Raw genomic sequence first — 17,357 nt, 5'->3', positions numbered from 1 at the left:
TCTGCTCTGGGTATTTGGGATGTGTGTGTGTGTGTGTTGGGCGATGTATGGACGGAGGACATCAGTGTGTTACTAATTTGTCAAAAAATGAAATAATTTTTAGACCATGAGTGAAATGATGATTTTAACCCCCCCCCCCCCCATTGCTCAAGGGCTGTGGGCGTGAGGGAGGGGCGGGGCGGCCCTCGTGTCGTGCCTCTGTCGGCCACCAGACGGCGCCCCTACCTCACCTCCGAACTCGCGCTGGACAAAAAGAAAATTTCTCTTCTTTTCTCAAGGAATTCACAAGTTGAAAGTTGAACCAGTAAAGAAAATAATTTTAATATTGGTTGCAGCGTAACACACAGGTACCCGGCTGAGAACTTCAAGAAGCCACGGGAAAGCCAAGACGATGCCGCCGGGCCACGAGAACGACAACCGGCGATGAGGTCCCCGGGGGCCGCGCCTTGCTTTGATGGTCCACAACAACATCGAGTCTTTTGCAGCATGGCAGATGGTGAAAAAAACGCTCACAGAAAGCCACTAACATCGATAACGAGCCCCCCCCCCCCCCCCCCCACACACACACACACAGCTACGTCACGACAATGTGGAAACAGAATCCTATTCACTCGACTAACAGCTTTACACGGTTCGAGGGGGGGGAGGTGCCCCCCTCCCACGGATGAGGAATGGCTCGATGGAGGAGCGGGCCGGCGAAGAGGTGGAGCTTAGCGGCGCCTGTCGTACGTCCGTATCGTGTTCCACTCGTACGAGCCTGCAGAGGGAGGAAGCTCGTCAGCGCCGCGCCGCCCCCCCAGGAGGACGCCGCGGCGCCGCGTGGGACTCACCCGGCTCCTCTTGGCTCCTCTTCCCCATCAGTCCAACGAAGGAGTTGACTTTATGCCCTTCAAAATAAGAGCATTGGATTAGAAACCCGTCAAAGCGTTCCGTATCGTCAGGTCGCCTGATCACTGATGTCGATCTCATCGGCTTCTAGAAGGTTCCACCATCGCGTTCATCAGTTCTCAGGTGCCTTCATATCGCTGTAAATCCTCTTAAATCTGAGTCATCTCTTCTTTTTAAAGCCTCTAGTCCGATGGTCGTGAACCTCAGCCCTCAGGTTAGAAAGCCTGTGTGACCTTTCGACCTTGTTGAGCATCGCTTGTGGACTAAAGGAGTGTTTTTACTTTGAAAAGTGAAAAATGCAGTCTGCTTTTAGAAAATACAGGAGAAAAAAAGAGTGATGCAATAAAATTATGTTTCTTAGCCATGTTGAAGTGTTTTAAAATGTGGATCCCTATTGTAGTGAATCGTCTGCTCTAAATGTGACGGACAGCTGCATCCTGTCAATCACAGTAATGGACTAATATGATCGGGGGAGGGGGGGGGGTATTGGATTGAGGTGCTTTACATTTACTGAGAGCCTGAGGGGAGAACCTGACATCACACACACATCAATATCTGCATTAGACTGATGAGTTAGCGGTAAATCTATAAAGTATTCCCCCGCCACTCGGAGGAGTGAAGGTCAGGGGTAAAGTGCGTCCTCCCATTTATCCGTCACAAGCGTAAACAATCCAATTGGATTCTGGGACGTCTGTGGGGCAGTGATCTCCTCATGATGAGTGACGGCCTGCAGGAGCTGCTCCTTCCAGCAGGAGCTGCTCCTTCAAGCCGCCGCTGTGTTCACAGGGAGAGACTCATTCAGACAACAGAAAGAAGAGGAAATCCCCTCCTCCTCCCTTATCTCGTCCCTCTTCGTCCCACACGGACGTCTCTGTGGTCGCCGTTCAGTGAATTAAAACTCTCCCATCAGCCCACTCCGTCTTAACCATGGGCGGAAAAATATACATATTTAATTTGTACTATTGTGAGTGAAATATGAAAGGCTCTTCCCCCCCCCCCCTCCCTGCTTTTTGGCTCACTCATTTTCTATTTCACCAAGCATATATATACATATAATATATAGTATATATAAAGTATCAGCAATCACACATTTACACGTGGAGGAGATATCTTTGTAAGTATTTTTTTTGTCTTCGCATGTCTTAGTTGTGATCATTTTTCAGTCAACAAAATAAAAGCACTAAGATTTTATTTGAATAATAACACGCTTAACTTTATTTTTTTAGTGTCGGGGCTGAGGGGGACTTACCACCTCAGTATTAAAAAAAGGAAAAAAATCCACACAGTATTTTCATAACCCATACAAATCGGGGGGCGGATGAAATGACGCCTGAATGCGACGCTTTACTTACTCTTGCGGGTGATCTGTGGGTTTGCTGTGGGAGGAAAGAGAGAGAGAGAGAGGCACGTTAACAGGTGTAGAGGGAAAGAGAGGAGCGAGCGGCGGGCGAGCGAGGCGTACCCATGGAGCGCTTCCCCATCAGCCCGATGAACTGGTGCGGCCGCGGCTTCCTCGTCATCCTCAGGAGGATCTCTCTCAGCGGGTCGTTGGCCTGCCAGCCATCCTGTGTGTGTGGGGGGGTTGAACCAGTGTTACTGCGTGTAGAGCAGCATGTTGGATGCATTTTGAGGACGACAGAAGCAGTGAACATGTATTTGAACTGTTCCTGAATGCATCTTAATGTGACATCATATATACCCCCCTTCACCCCTCCCCCCCCACACACACACACACATCCATAAACAGCTGGAGTTTTGAACTTCCATTAAGAGTTTCGGGATATATATTTCCACAGCGCGCATTAGCCACTAATGTGGCGTTCAGGGACAGTGAGTTACGGCGGCGCTCAGGCTGCCGATGGAGCCGCTCGGCTCGCTGCCAGCCCGCAATGTCACAGCTTTGGGACCCGGCTCCCACGAGCGAGCACTTAGGGGACGGCCTCCATCTTCATGACGGAGGTCTGTCCTCCCGGAGGAAGAGGAGAAGATTGTTTATCACACTAATACAGTTGATGTATTTCTCTTTTTGGAATGTTATTGAATCTGCACGGAGAACACAGAGGAGCTACACCTCACACGGATTGTTGTTGTTGTTGTTTTTCTAAACTCAAACTGGTCACACAACTGCTTCAACGAATAGAGGTAGAGAAGTCTTCATCATATTCCACTCATCATGATGGAGAGAGAGCAACGAATGAGTAAAAGATGATAAAAACCAATAACTCTGATTATCTGTAAACATCATTATTGATGACTTCACCTCCGTTAAGTGAAAAACAAACACATCTACAGCTTGTTTCCCCAGGTGGTTAAAGAACACATTAATATTCATACTCTCCAGACAAGAAGGACCACAGGGCGTATTCTTTAATAACCAGTGTGAAGTTATTGCAAATTATTAAATCCCAATTTACTCAAAGCAATATTGTAATTCATCTAATTCTACAATATGAATCAACATCTTGCAGCCAGATGAAACACACTCTGGTACCGGTGCTGACTGCATTTAATGACAGAACCCAAATGTACTGATGTCACACTGCTGATGTTTAATGTGGTTTTTCTAATTATTTGTATTTATTTTATGGTCTGTTTTTTATTTTTTTACCTTTTTCTTCCTCCCTTCCCTTTGTATTGTATCCTTAAAGTCCTGTCTTGTTAATTTGTCAAATTAAAAAATATATATATTTATTTATATTATTAAAAAATGTTTCACTTAGAACTATTAGCTGCAAAAGAAAAAGTAATAAAAAAAGAGAATTACCTGTATCTCGTTGGTGATTTTGATTTGTATTTATTTTGATATATTTACTTCGAAGTATTAGTTGCAAAAGAAAAAGTAATTAAAAAAAGAAAGAGTAGCTGTATCGCATTGGTGATATTTATTTATATATATATATAATATTTAAAAAATGTTACTTAGAAGTATAAGCTGCAGATGAAAAAGTCATAACAATTTTTTTTATTTTGATATATATAATGAATAAATCTTACTTAGAAGTACTAGCTGCCGGTGAAGAAGTATCGAGTGTTACCTGTATCTCGTTGGTGTTGGTCCAGTAGTCCGCCTCCTCTTTGGGCTCCTTCTCCTCGCAGAACACCTGCGCGGCGGCGAGCAGCGCCACGAGGGCGGGCAGCAGCAGCAGCTTCCTCATGGAGACCTGGAGACGCACCGAGAGGGCCGGGGCTCGAGCTGAGAGGGCCGGGGCTCGAGCTGCAGCTGGTCTGTGCGCGCACTGCTTCTCTCCCACGAAGCTCAACAGTAGTCCATAGCGCGCGCTCGTGCGTAAAAAGAAAAGAAGAAAAAAACGAAGTGCCGGGATCCCCCAAAAAAAGAAACTGCGCGCGCGCTCAGCCCCTGCAGCAAGCAGCTTCTCTTCGTCTCGTGCGTTCTCCTCGTCCAGAGAGCTCCGCGCTTGTACCCGCGTGAACCTCTCTATATATACCCGCCGCTCCAGTAGTGGGATTACTTCCTGGCGCTCACGTGGAAGTTACATGGCCCTCTGTTTGCGCGAGCTGTAAACGTTGTGCGTCACCGGACGGTGTCCACCTTGATGTGGTCACTCTGAAGTCATTGAGTAACCCGGCAGGTGAGCTGACGGGCCTCACGGGCCTCTGATGGAGGAGACGTTACCGCTCGTGGTGCATTCACGTGTGTTCTTTATTAGTTGGTGATTCAGTTACAGCAGAGTAAAGTGTGGGTTCCAAACAGGCACATGTAGAGCCTACTAAAGCCATCAGGCCTGGTCCTAAGTGATTGGTCGGGTGGTCCTCACGAGATGTCTCTGATTAAAGTCCAGAGTGTTTCTATAGTTTCTGTAGCAGCAGTGATGCCATCGATAGTCGTAATAACGCCATCGATAGTCGTAATGACGCCATCGATAGTCTTAATGATGTCATTGATAGTTGTAATGACGCCATCGATAGTCGTAATAACGCCATCGAGTCGTAATGACGCCATCGATATTCGGAATGACTCCATCGATAGTCAATGACGCCATCGATAGTCGGAATGACGCCATCGATTGTCGGAATGAAGCCATCGATAGTCGTAATAACGCCATCGAGTCGTAATGACGCCATCGATATTCGGAATGACTCCATCGATAGTCTTAATGACGCCATCGATAGTCAATGACGCCATCGATAGTCGGAATGACGCCATCGATTGTCGGAATGACGCCATCGATTGTCGTAATAACGCCATCGATAGTCGTAATGACGCCATCGATAGTCTTAATGACACCATCGATAGTCGGAATGACGCCATCGATAGTCGTAATGACGCCATCGATAGTCTTAATGACGCCATCGATAGTCTTAATGACGCCATCGATTGTCGGAATGAAGCCATCGATAGTCGGAATGACGCCATCGATAGTCGTAATGACGCCATCGATAGTCTTAATGACACCATCGATAGTCGGAATGACGCCATCGATTGTCGGAATGAAGCCATCGATAGTCGGAATGACGCCATCGATAGTCGTAATGACGCCATCGATAGTCGTAATGACGCCATCGATAGTCTTAATGACACCATCGATAGTCGTAATGACGCCATCGATAGTCTTAATGACGCCATCGATAGTCTTAATGACGCCATCGATAGTCGTAATGACGCCATCGATAGTCGTAATGACGCCATCGATAGTCGTAATGACGCCATCGATAGTCTTAATGACACCATCGATAGTCGTAATGACGCCATCGATAGTCTTAATGACGCCATCGATAGTCTTAATGAAGCCATCGATAGTCGTAATGACGCCATCGATTGTCGTAATGACGCCATCGATAGTCTTAATGAAGCCATCGATAGTCGTAATGACGCCATCGATTGTCGTAATGATGCCATCGATAGTCTTAATGAAGCCATCGATAGTCGTAATGACGCCATCGATAGTCGTAATAACGCCATCGATAGTCGTAATGACGCCATTGATAGTCGTAATAACGCCATCGATAGTCTTAATGAAGCCATCGATAGTCGTAAGGACTCCATTGATAGTCGTAATAACGCCATCGATAGTCGTAATGACGCCATTGATAGTCGTAATAACGCCATCGATAGTCGTAATAACGCCATCGATAGTCGTAAGGACTCCATTGATAGTCGTAATAACGCCATCGATAGTCGTAAGGACTCCATCGATAGTCGTAAGGACTCCATTGATAGTCGTAAGGACTCCATTGATAGTCGTATTAACGCCATCGATAGTCGTAATAACGCCATCGATAGTCGTAAGGACTCCATTGATAGTCGTAATAACTCCATTGTAACTCAATAATAGTGAGAGCTTGACTGATGTTATAATACAAATGTGCAGGTAGTAATTTTTTTGTTGCCTTATTTATTTTGTATGTATCCTGTCAGTATTGGGTTAGGCCATTGAAAACACGAACCTCTCCTGACTTCATGTTTGGAAATTGAACATTGAAATTGCCAACAGATGATCAGAGGTGCTTATGATCAGGTCAATTTCCCATGAAACAAAAATCTTTTATCATTGTGGAAATGAAGCCGCCCACGTTGATTGGTCCATGAGACCAGATGTTCCAGTGAAGCCATCAGAAGAAGACCAAAGCTGCAGAAGATGGCGATGATGGAAAACAGAAGATCTGTGAGACGTCTGCTCCACCTGAGTCCTCAAGGCTCTTTTTGAAGTCTCTTCTGCCTCGACTCATCTTGAAGAAGGTTTGGAGAATGAGCAAAGCTGACGTTAAAAGCTTCCGACAAACTTTTGACTCAAACGCAGCCGCACAGTATATCGATGAAACGTTATTACACTATCAGCCTGGGCATTTGATCACATTACTGCTTTTTAATATATTTCCAATCACGTAAAGTGCACATTGAATTTTTCTTATTTACCCCTGTAAATACACAGTAACGTTGTTGTTTTATTGACTTTGGCCACACTCACACCCCGTGCCTCGTTTATTATGTAACGCTGCGACATGACATAATATAGCCTGTTCCGACGGCTCAAAGAAGGCCGTTTACAAAGCATGAATGGAAGCAGAGGGCGTGTGACCCGGGGGCGACGCTGATTTCCATCAGAAAGGTGTTTTTTAAAGGCGAGGTGTTGGGGATGAATAGAGGGCGACTCTGTTCAGTGTCCACGCATCTCAACGAGTGCTTGATTTGCCCAAGTGCCTTTATTTAACTAACAACGAGTTCATGTTATTTACCCATGTGCTATTGGCGAATGCAAATGTTGTTCCTGTGGGTGGGCATGGACCTCGGTCTCAAGTGTTATTAATTCAATTCAATTCAGTTTATTTGTATAACCCAATTTCACAAATTACAAATTTGTCTCGGAGTGCTTTACAATCTGTACACATAGACATCCCTGACCTTTGACCTCACATCGGATCAGGAAAAACTCCCAAATAACCCTTCAGGGGGAAAAGAGGGAAGAAACCTTCAGGAGAGAACAGAGGAGGATCCCTCTCCAGGATGGACAGAACAATAGATGTCATGTGTATAGAAGGACAGATTAATCTATTAGTTCAATTAATTCAAGATGCAATATCAACTGGAGTGGTTTTGAAGGACGCTTCGCATCGACTGGCTCGATTTGACCTTGATATTCTGTATATTTTGTTCTTAAAATCTCTTGATAATTCAGAGCCTATAGAGTTCAAACCATGATCGCATTTCTTTTCTAAATGTCCCATCATGTCCGGTTGCATCAAGTGAAGATGTCCTGAGGAACTCTTCGTGCAGGTGCAGCGACCGTAGATCGGTTTACACTAATACACTTTTACTTACACCAACGGGAGCTCTGTGCACTGGGAATTTAATCATCCTCACAACTGTGACAGCTCATCCAATTAGCAGACGGATGGGGGAGGTGAGGAGAGAGAGAGAGGTGATGGAGCTGTTGGAACCGCGGGAGGGAGTTCAACGGAGGAGGAGGGGGAGAAGGAGGATTAGGAAGGAAGGAGCAGGAGGTGAAGCGAGCGGGGGAGCCACGGAGGTTTGGGCTCAGAGATGAACAGATACGATGTGAGGCCATGTGTTCCGACCGGACGGCGGTCCAGAGACCGAGAGGAGTTCGCTCCTCTACCTTCTGATGAGGCATCCGGCAGCAAAAGGGACTCAAAGAAGCAAAAATATATGAGAGCGTTTACGTTGATGCTGTGAAACCAAAGCACGTCGGTTGTTGGAAGACACTCAGAAACTCCCTGGTGGGAACCGTTCTTTCAAACATCCAATGTATATTTCAGTTATAACAGCCAAGAAGATGCTAACTAAAAAGCAAGATGTTTAAATATTTACTAGAACAGAAGATTAGTACGAGGATCTTTTTAAAGAACCTTTTCCGTGAACCGTGATACTTGCTTTGCATGGAATGAAACCAGAGCACGTCGGTTGTTGGGAGTCACACAGCGCCAACAGAAGCAGAAACTCCCTGGTGGGAACTATCCTATCAAACATTACATTTCTGTTTCAATTAAAACAGCCAAGAAGATGCTGAATAAAAAGTAAGATGTTCAATTATTTACTAGAACAGAAAATTAGTACGAGGATCTTTTTAAACGTACCGAGTAGAACCTTTCCCGTGAACCGTGATACTTGCTTTGCATGTCACGTGATATAAGACATTGTCAAATGAGCGTGTGCTGTAATCATTTTTACTATAATTATACTGTCAGCAAATTATGTGGCTATGATTTATTAATGCCAAAATGATACATGTGGTCAAGTTACCAACTCTTCATGCAGACACATTCACAGAGTACACTTCAACGTTTTCCATTTAACGATGAGCGGATTATTTAAATGAGGCTAACACCTGTTGATATCCTTCGTGGGTATAATAAGCTCACCAGATATTTCACAACGGGGCGTCGTGAAGTTCATTTTCCAGCTTGAGTTGAGAACTCGGTATGATATAACTAGACATTGGATTGGATTGGATTCAATTTATTGTCATTGCTAGAGTACAGGTACAGAGGCAACGAAATGGCAAGAAAGGATGAAGATTACAGCATAACATGAGGAGAGAGAGCACATAAGCACATACATTTTAAACATGACTTGCAACATGGAGGAGGGGGGGGGGAGGTAAGCCAAAGACTGGGTGATCTAAGCCCAGCCATTGGGGGGCAGAAGGTAACCAGCACAGACAAGCAGCCAGCCGGTCCAGCAGCCATTACGGCGCCAGTCACAGACCCCGTCACACTGGGGGGACGAAGCAGGCGGAGGCGTGGGATGGGGGTGAAGGTATTGTGTTGAAAGTTTGTGTGTGAGTGGCCTGGTATGTCGTCCTCCCCCAGGCCACAACAGACAGAGTTCTCAGTCCGCAAGATGGTCGTTGCCATGGAGATAGCCTTGAAAGGTCCTGGGGAGACAACAACCACAGGTGTCTGTGGATCGGGGGAAGGGAATGAGAGAGATTCTCACTTCAGCGATCTTCAGGGGAGTTGTTGTTCCAGTAACGGCCTCGGCCAAGGCCCGTTCTGGTTGGGGGAGCCGAAAGCAGATCAGATTGGGATTGTTTGGTTTTCCAGTAGATGCATTCAATTTGCGCAACTACTATCCCTCCATTTTCATCCCATTTTCCAATAGGTTTTCAAATCGATCCAATTCATTTGCAGAGCCGTCAGCTTCTCCACGATGTTATCATTCTGGCGGTTTAATGCCGCAGTCTGAGTGCCAACAACTCTACCCAGCGCATTCTGGCAGCCTTAGGGGGCTTTTAACAGCTGTCACCGTTTCCTTAATTTTCCGATAAGCCAGGGCAGCGCCAAATCCAAACAGCAGAAATCCTGTAATCATAGTTCCGAATAGGTAGATGTCTTCTACGTCCTCCACGGAAAGGGCCGCTAGGAACACGACACGCCAACGCTCCCACGCGTCCATCGTGTAACCAGCTGCCAACGTCCCGGCAGGACGGGCAGGTTCCCCGAACCCGAGCTTCTCGTCGAGAAGATGGTGTCAATTGCGTTGAGAGTCCAGTTGATCAAATCCATGGTTTTTAGTTCGAAGAGCGATGCGGAGAGAGTCTCTCAAGTATAAGACAAGACAAGACATGACGATAGGAGCCAAGCAGGGAAGGTCATGGGGGGGAGAGGGAGAGAGAAATGTGACCGCCTTCGGAGAGAGCCAAACGAGAGTTCATGAGCCTTCTTGTGAGATATGAGAGACCTTTCTCGACAAAATTCAATTCAATTCAGTTTATTTGTATAGCCCATTTTCACAAATTTCAAATTTGTCTCAGAGTGCTTTACAATCTGCACACATAGACATCCCTGACCTTTGACCTCACAGCGGATCAGGAAAAACTCCCAAACAACCCTTTACGGGGGAAAAAAGTGAAGAAACCTTCAAGAGAGCAACAGAGGAGGATCCCTCTCCAGGATGGACAGAACAATAGATGTCATGTGACCAGAAGGAATCATTATACACAAATTAAAACACAGTAACAACACAATGAATATGACAGAGTGTATGAATAGTTGGTAGTAGGCATATTCCACGATGGAGACCTCCACGATCCATCAGGCAGATGGAGGTAGAGAGGAGGAGTGGGCGGAGTCTCAACAGGGCCATGGCATAGTTGGTAGTAGGCACATTTCACGATCCAGACCTCGATGATCCATCAGGCAGATAGGAATAGGATCTATGGCGTCTCATAGGGTCCGATGACCCTATGAGACGTGAAGTCAAATGGACTCCGGGGAGGAAGCAGAGTTAGTAACGTGCAATAAAGAGATACAAATGAAAGGTTGCAACCGTTCCTCTAAAATAAACGACAAAACACGCATGTCAAACCCATGAGGGATTTCACATGTGGCGCCACCATCGCCTGGACACATCGTCGGTGTACATACCCGCGCCTACCGGCACCCAAAGGAAAAAGCCAATGAGGAAGGGGCAAAAACCCCGTCAGTGGTCACCACAGGCCGGCTCCACAAGTCCGTCGGTCCCCATTGACCGTGAACAACCATGTTTACAGCCCGGTGCAAACACTCTGTTGGGCTCTATAGATAACTCACTTCCATATGGTTAATGCATTTGAGACATTTCAATTTCAGCACAAGACACTTCAGTGGATCCAACAAGGAGCATTAACTCTGGCATAAACACTCCCGTGGTTCATCGTTCCATGATATTAAATTTTTTGATTAATTGCTTCTTGCAATACCTTCTGTTCCACACTTAACACGCTATGCATGTTCTTATTTGTTTGTTTTTTCCCAGTGATATCTCCGGCTGCTGGCCACTCAGTAGGCCTACTTTGATTACAACACGTTTTACTCCTGTTGTTCACGTGCTGGTGGCAGCGATCACCGAGGGACATTAATAAGCCGACGGTTAAAAGACTTACAGTAATTAAATCTCACCACTATGTCATGCCTCAGATGATTGATTGTATGACATCCCAAGGAAAACAAAATATAATATCAATTCCAGACACGACCTGGACTAGGACCACACAGTGAGAATGCGTGAGGTTTCTAGGAATGTGCTGATGAAAATTGTGCAATAAATTCCTGACATGTTAAAGCCCCATAATGGAGTTTTTCCCTTGGAGCGCCCCCTTCAGTTTTGGAGGTATTTAACGTTTACTTCAGTGTCGTAAATACCCAGTTACGATAGATGCAGCCTCGCATACACTTGTATTGATGACCAGACGAAGTCAGAAACCAAGAAATGATGTCAACCGATAAGGTAAGAATATTCAAAGATTTAACATAAATATGACTGCATAGTTTTATTCATTGTGATATCGGAGATGAATGCTAACATAACCAAAAGAATGACAACATTTAGTTGAGATGAAATACCGATCGCGTTTTCAGCCTATATACGTTGTTTTCTAAATGTTTGAATGTGGAGTACGTGTGATCGAATACAATATTGTTGACAACACCAAAAAGCTACATATTCATAATTTACATTGGAACGTGTAATTCATTACAAGAGACTTCGCTTGCTTCGCCCTTATACTGGAGCTGCGAGCGTGGACCGGCACTATATGACATTGCGTAATCACTGCCAGAAAGCAGGTCGAAGTACATCCGCCCCGGATCGGGCGGCCCCAGAATCCTACATAGCGGAGTTATTTCCCCACAGACCCCCGATGGCAATGGCGGAGGCGCAAATCGCCATATTAAAAGTCACTGTAGCGGCACAATTTTTTTCAAGCTGTTATTTTAAGGTACAATTATTGCATAATGTTACTTTAATAAATATAAGAATCAAAGGGAAAGATTGCCATGAAATGTGAGTTCACGGTCCCGTAGAGTGCGTACAAACACGCGTGTGAATGCATCTCATTCAACGCTGTGATACGACGTCCCGGGAGAATCTGTTTGTGGTCGATCTTGATGACATTTTATATAAAAACATTAAATCACGTCTTTGTGAAGACGACATTTCACCGAACAGTGGACTATGACTTTGGAGAATTAAATTCAAACCACCAACATTTCAAACACACCGGTGTTTCGTGACACGTTGATGTCATAACCACATTTATTGCCGGTTGAAAAAAGGTCTCAGACATTCAGACTGAATATCAACCAGTTTTAAACTATAAATCAATGTTGACATCCTGGATGTTCACTGACCTGCATGGTGGTGTTCATTTGCAAAGTTCAGTTGCTCAAAAAGGTGTACGAATGAAAAGAAATTTGTCTGTGTGTGTGTGTGTGTGAGCAGAACAATATCCTCAGCTTCATCTTGAAATAGATTCTAAACTCAAATTAAACTGTCAAAGTCTGACAAATCTTCATATATAACTGTCACTTTTTGGAGAAAACAAGCTGGAAAACAAATAGCCTCGCATTAAGTTTGGGTTTTGATTAGTTCTTTTTCTCTCTGCTGAGAGGAGCGGCGCTGTGACCTTCTGATGGAGTTGATCCTTCGGCTCACTCGGGATAATGGATACGTGTGGCCTGGCGTCTGATGTGAGGGAAATATTGATAACTTCCAGAGATACGGCCGAAACAAGCCTCACTGCGGATAATGAGGTTAAGTTGAGATAAGTCGGAGATAACATATTTTTCAGTGCGAGCCAAATGAACTGCCAATGATAAACAAATATCAACTTCCTATTGTATGACGAAAAGGGAAGTCACAAGATGATGAGATTAATTATGAAATAATATGGCAACCGAGGGCAGTAACCCTGGACCAGCTGTGGAGATCAACCACAGCTGGAGGAAAAAGATGATAAAAGAGTGTTGCATGAGTCAGTTGAGAAGATTTCTTAAAAATGTAACTTCAGAAGTCTCTCTTTATTTCCATCTGCTGAAGCTATATCTTTACACGTGTTAGTCCCAATTACATTCAAATGCATCCATCTGTTCTGCCGCTTATCTGGGTGCAGGTCACGGTGGCATCAGACCAGTAAGGGGAGGTGGTCCAGATGTCCCTCTCCCCAGCGTCCGTGTCCTTCACTTGATGGGTTATAGAATCCCTCCAGTGTCCTCTGGTTATGACCCAGTTGGACCTCCACAGGGGGCGTTCTACTCCAGAGAGTGCAAATCAGTAAATGTGTGAACTCCTTACTCTGTCTCTACGGATGAAGAAAGCTCATTTCATTCTCATTCTGACAGTCACGACTCAAAGCTCCCGTGTGTAGAACCTGGAGAGAGAGCATCTGTGTCTCAGGCTCATTGGTCCCAGCTGAGCAACTAGAGGCCTTCAAACTCTTTTACCGACGGCTGAAACCTGAGAGGTCAGCGCTGGGAGCAGAACGGGGTTCTGGTGCAGACAGAATTGTGTCCCTTTTGACCCACATATTCTTTTGATTTGAACCTGTGTGTACAACAGGAAGCAACACAATGTATTCCCTCTAGACTGTGAGAGATACATTAACCACTGCGCCTCTGATAGAGGATTATCACATTGGATCTTTACCACATCTCACACCTCACTGACGGATGGAGTTTGCATCATCGTCTGTGTGGATGGATGGACGGATGAATAGATGTACGGATGGACGGATGGACGGACGAATAGAAGGATAGATGGATGGACGGACGGATGTACGGAAAGATGCATGGATGGACAGATGGACAGACGAATGGATGGGTGGACGGATGGATTATTCATCCACAGGGATCCATTAATACTAAGTGTGAAAGAATGCACAATACAAAATCAGAGGAGGACATATTACCTTCACGAACAATTTTTTGATGATGAAAATGAAAAAAAATGCAGTGTGCATACACTTATATTTGATCTACACCAATAATTATTTTTTAGTCATTTTTAGAAACACAGTTCGGGACTATACAGTCTGAAAACATCAAACAATTGGTTTTAATATTTAGAAGTAGGAACAATGGTGTTCCAAGAAGACCACAAACACACCCAACCAATACTGGTATTATTGATTATTGTCCGAGTGTGAGTATCATTACCCCGCCCTTCTCTATGCCTTCAAATATGGCGAATGAAACTGGTAAATGGCAACAATATGTCAACTAACAGGGTTTTGGGAGAGATTCAGGGACCTCCGTGATTCTGGGTCATTGTTGTGAGGACACCTCAGTGTGGAACCAGAAACAAGTTGATAGAAGTAGACGGGACACACATGTACAAAAGCAAATAGAGATAACATAAAGAAGTCATCTTCCCACAGATCCCTCCGCTGACTCACAGATTGAGATGTGGGTTCACAACTCTCCACACAGTTCTCCAAACGATTGATCAACCCTCTGACATTGTCTCTCAAACACCCACCGGGCGCCGGGGCCGTTGTTGGAGTGAAGCGATGCGGAGTGAAGTGTCGGCGCTCGGCCATCAGTCACTCAGCGGCACCAGGAGTGGGGTTTGAACGAGTCGATGTTCGATTGTCCTCTGCACTTCACACCGTTGACTTCAGAGAGTTGTTGTTAGCCTCGAAATGTCAAGTACCGGAACGGGCCAGTAGGGTGAGTGCAGCAGTGGGGGGACGGAGGCATGTGGGTTCTTGTTGGAGTGGGGAAAACAACAAAAGGCCACGCAGTGCTGACGCTCCATGAATGAGTCACGCAATGAGACTTCTGCAGGAATCCACTTTGTGCCACAACAGTTGCCTCATCCACACACACACACACACACACTTCATGGGCATAAAAGAATGAAGCACCTTTTGAAAGTTGCTTTGCGGTGACTCTCTTCCGCTAGCATTGGAGGCTCATTTCGAGAGCGGTGGTATTGCCGACGGTCCAGATGGGACACGTCAGCTCTGCACCACACACTCCCACAGCCACTCATTTCTTACATGAACCAGTTCTCACCTCCCGGCTCCTGTTCTCTTCAAGTGTGCCGACACCAGCGAGATGATGCGCTCCTGAGTTAGTCCAAACGGACATCTCAGAGTCCTCCGGGCCTTAATAAAACGTAATGTCCATCTTTCCCTTTCCCTGGGATTAAATGGGCTCTGTGAAAAAGAATGCTTACAGTTTTTCTCGATTGCTTAAGCACATTTTTTTAAAGCATGCCTCGTTTTCTCAAAACTCTAAACACAAATCCCAAAACCACTCACACAAAATACAAAACCCTTTATATCTCCTGCAAAATGCAACTTTGCTTTCAAAACAGTGTTATGTCACCTCAAAAGGGGATTTTGTTTTCAAATGACAAACACAGCCCATTATATGAGTAGACATTCTAAGCATCGATAGAACACTGATGTGCTCAATGGAAACCATTACGATGAAATGGGAAAACACCAGTATGAAGGCCTTTTCATGTCCAGTGGTACTGTACGCTTTCTCCTGTTGTAAAATATTGTAAATGTATAATGTTTTAACTCAAAATATAAAACACACAAATATACAACAACAAAATTTCTTTATTTTTTCTAATTTTTTCACAGAACAAACAATAGAAAATAGACCAGTACAGTCAACAAAAAAAGAAAGAAAAGTGTAAATAAAAAAGGACAACAGAAATACTCCTCTGCCTCTCGGTCTCCTCTACCTGCCATGTTTTCATCCATTCTTCTTCAAATCAGGAGGTCACCTGTGGCCCTTATATTGCTAAAGCCTTGATTCCAAATTGCACAACAGCCATGGAAATGGAAGTTTTGCCAATTGAACAGCAGTGTGTTCTGTCTGAACACGGGGAGGTTGTGGCATTGATGAAGTGTGCCAAGTAGAGAGGATGGTGTTTAGTGTTTTGAAGAAAGTGTGGCTAACAATTGAAATCTGTGTTTAAAGCAGATACTTGTGCTTATAGTTTAGCAGAATTGGTTTAGGGAGTTGGCACATGAGTTACAGGTTGTGGTCATTGTGTTATAAGTTCCAGTTTTTGTGTGTAATCAATCGAGAAAAACTGTAGTAAGTATGAAGCTACGTATTGATCTCATAGCTTTTACAATTTAATATTCCATTCTTGTGGATTGCAGTGATTCAGCGTTCCCTGATGCACTCATGCCGGCAGTGTTTATGGATGATGAACTGCGTACACAAATATTTTAGTGTGTCAACACCATTCACTGAGTTTGTTCTCCGCGGATGATAACCGAATCAATAAGAGGATCATAAAGGTTATTGGTCTCCCCCGGACTCGCTAGAGGTCACTATCGATGAAAGAACAAGCGGCAAGTTATAAACGACTGTTTCTTCTGAAGGCCATCCACTCATTGTGCTTAATGGACTCAGAAGATCTTTCATAGAGACTCAGGAGGTCTCAGTGTTCTACTGAACCACTCAGAAGGTCTTTTAGAGAGACTCAGGAGGTCTCAGTGTTCTACTGAACCACTCAGAAGGTCTTTCATAGAGACTCAGGGGGTCTCAGTGTTCTACTGAACCAATCAGAAGGTCTTTCATAGAGACTCAGGAGGTCTCAGTGTTCTACTGAACCACTCAGAAGGTCTTTTAGAGAGACTCAGGAGGTCTCAGTGTTCTACTGAACCACTCAGAAGGTCTTTCATAGAGACTCAGGAGGTCTCAGTGTTCTACTGAACCACTCAGAAGGTCTTTTGTTCCAGCAGCAGTCACATGTTTCAATGAACACCTTGAGATGTGTCTTTCTAATATCATGGTCTCATATTGTATTTATTGGTGTTATTTATATGTTGTAATGTGATTTTTGTCTGCTGTGCAAAATGGACTAGTGTGTGGTCTTGTGTTGTCTAAATGAGTCTATTGTTGTCTTTATGAGTCTATTGTTGTCTATATGAGTCTATTGTTTTCTATATGAGTCTATTGTTGTCTATATGAGTCTAGTGTTGTCTATATGAGTCTATTGTTGTCTATATGAGTCTAGTGTTGTCTATATGAGTCTATTGTTTTCTATATGAGTCTAGTGTTGTCTATATGAGTCTATTGTTGTCTATATGAGTCTAGTGTTGTCTATATGAGTCTATTGTTTTCTATATGAGTCTATTGTTGTCTATATGAGTCTAGTGTTGTCTATATGAGTCTATTGTTGTCTATATGAGTCTAGTGTTGTCTATATGAGTCTATTGTTTTCTATATGAGTCTAGTGTTGTCTATATGAGTCTACT

At 44.5% G+C, this 17,357-nt stretch overlaps 1 protein-coding gene across 2 annotated transcripts; it reads right to left on the bottom strand.

Annotated features, from left to right (window-relative positions):
• Nucleotides 1-6: 6 nt before the first annotated feature.
• On the bottom strand, nucleotides 7-4,236 carry tac1 (tachykinin precursor 1). Of its 2 annotated transcripts, XM_056412444.1 has the most exons (5): nucleotides 3,924-4,236; nucleotides 2,351-2,453; nucleotides 2,241-2,264; nucleotides 831-887; nucleotides 7-757 (listed from the first exon to the last, which is right to left on the bottom strand). In XM_056412444.1, exons 1-5 carry the CDS (start codon nucleotides 4,041-4,043, stop codon nucleotides 711-713), a joined length of 351 nt encoding a protein of 116 aa, XP_056268419.1. In that variant the 5' UTR covers nucleotides 4,044-4,236; the 3' UTR covers nucleotides 7-710. The 2 variants fall into 2 exon arrangements, with proteins under 2 accessions (XP_056268419.1, XP_056268411.1); XM_056412436.1 differs by having other exon boundaries at nucleotides 7-887.
• Nucleotides 4,237-17,357: the final 13,121 nt, after the last annotated feature.

The sequence above is a fragment of the Pseudoliparis swirei genome, chromosome 1 (genome assembly GCF_029220125.1).
Source record: "Pseudoliparis swirei isolate HS2019 ecotype Mariana Trench chromosome 1, NWPU_hadal_v1, whole genome shotgun sequence".
Lineage (NCBI taxonomy): Eukaryota > Metazoa > Chordata > Actinopteri > Perciformes > Liparidae > Pseudoliparis > Pseudoliparis swirei.
Note: the sequence above shows the minus strand (reverse complement) of the source record. Positions and strands in the feature narration are given on the sequence as shown.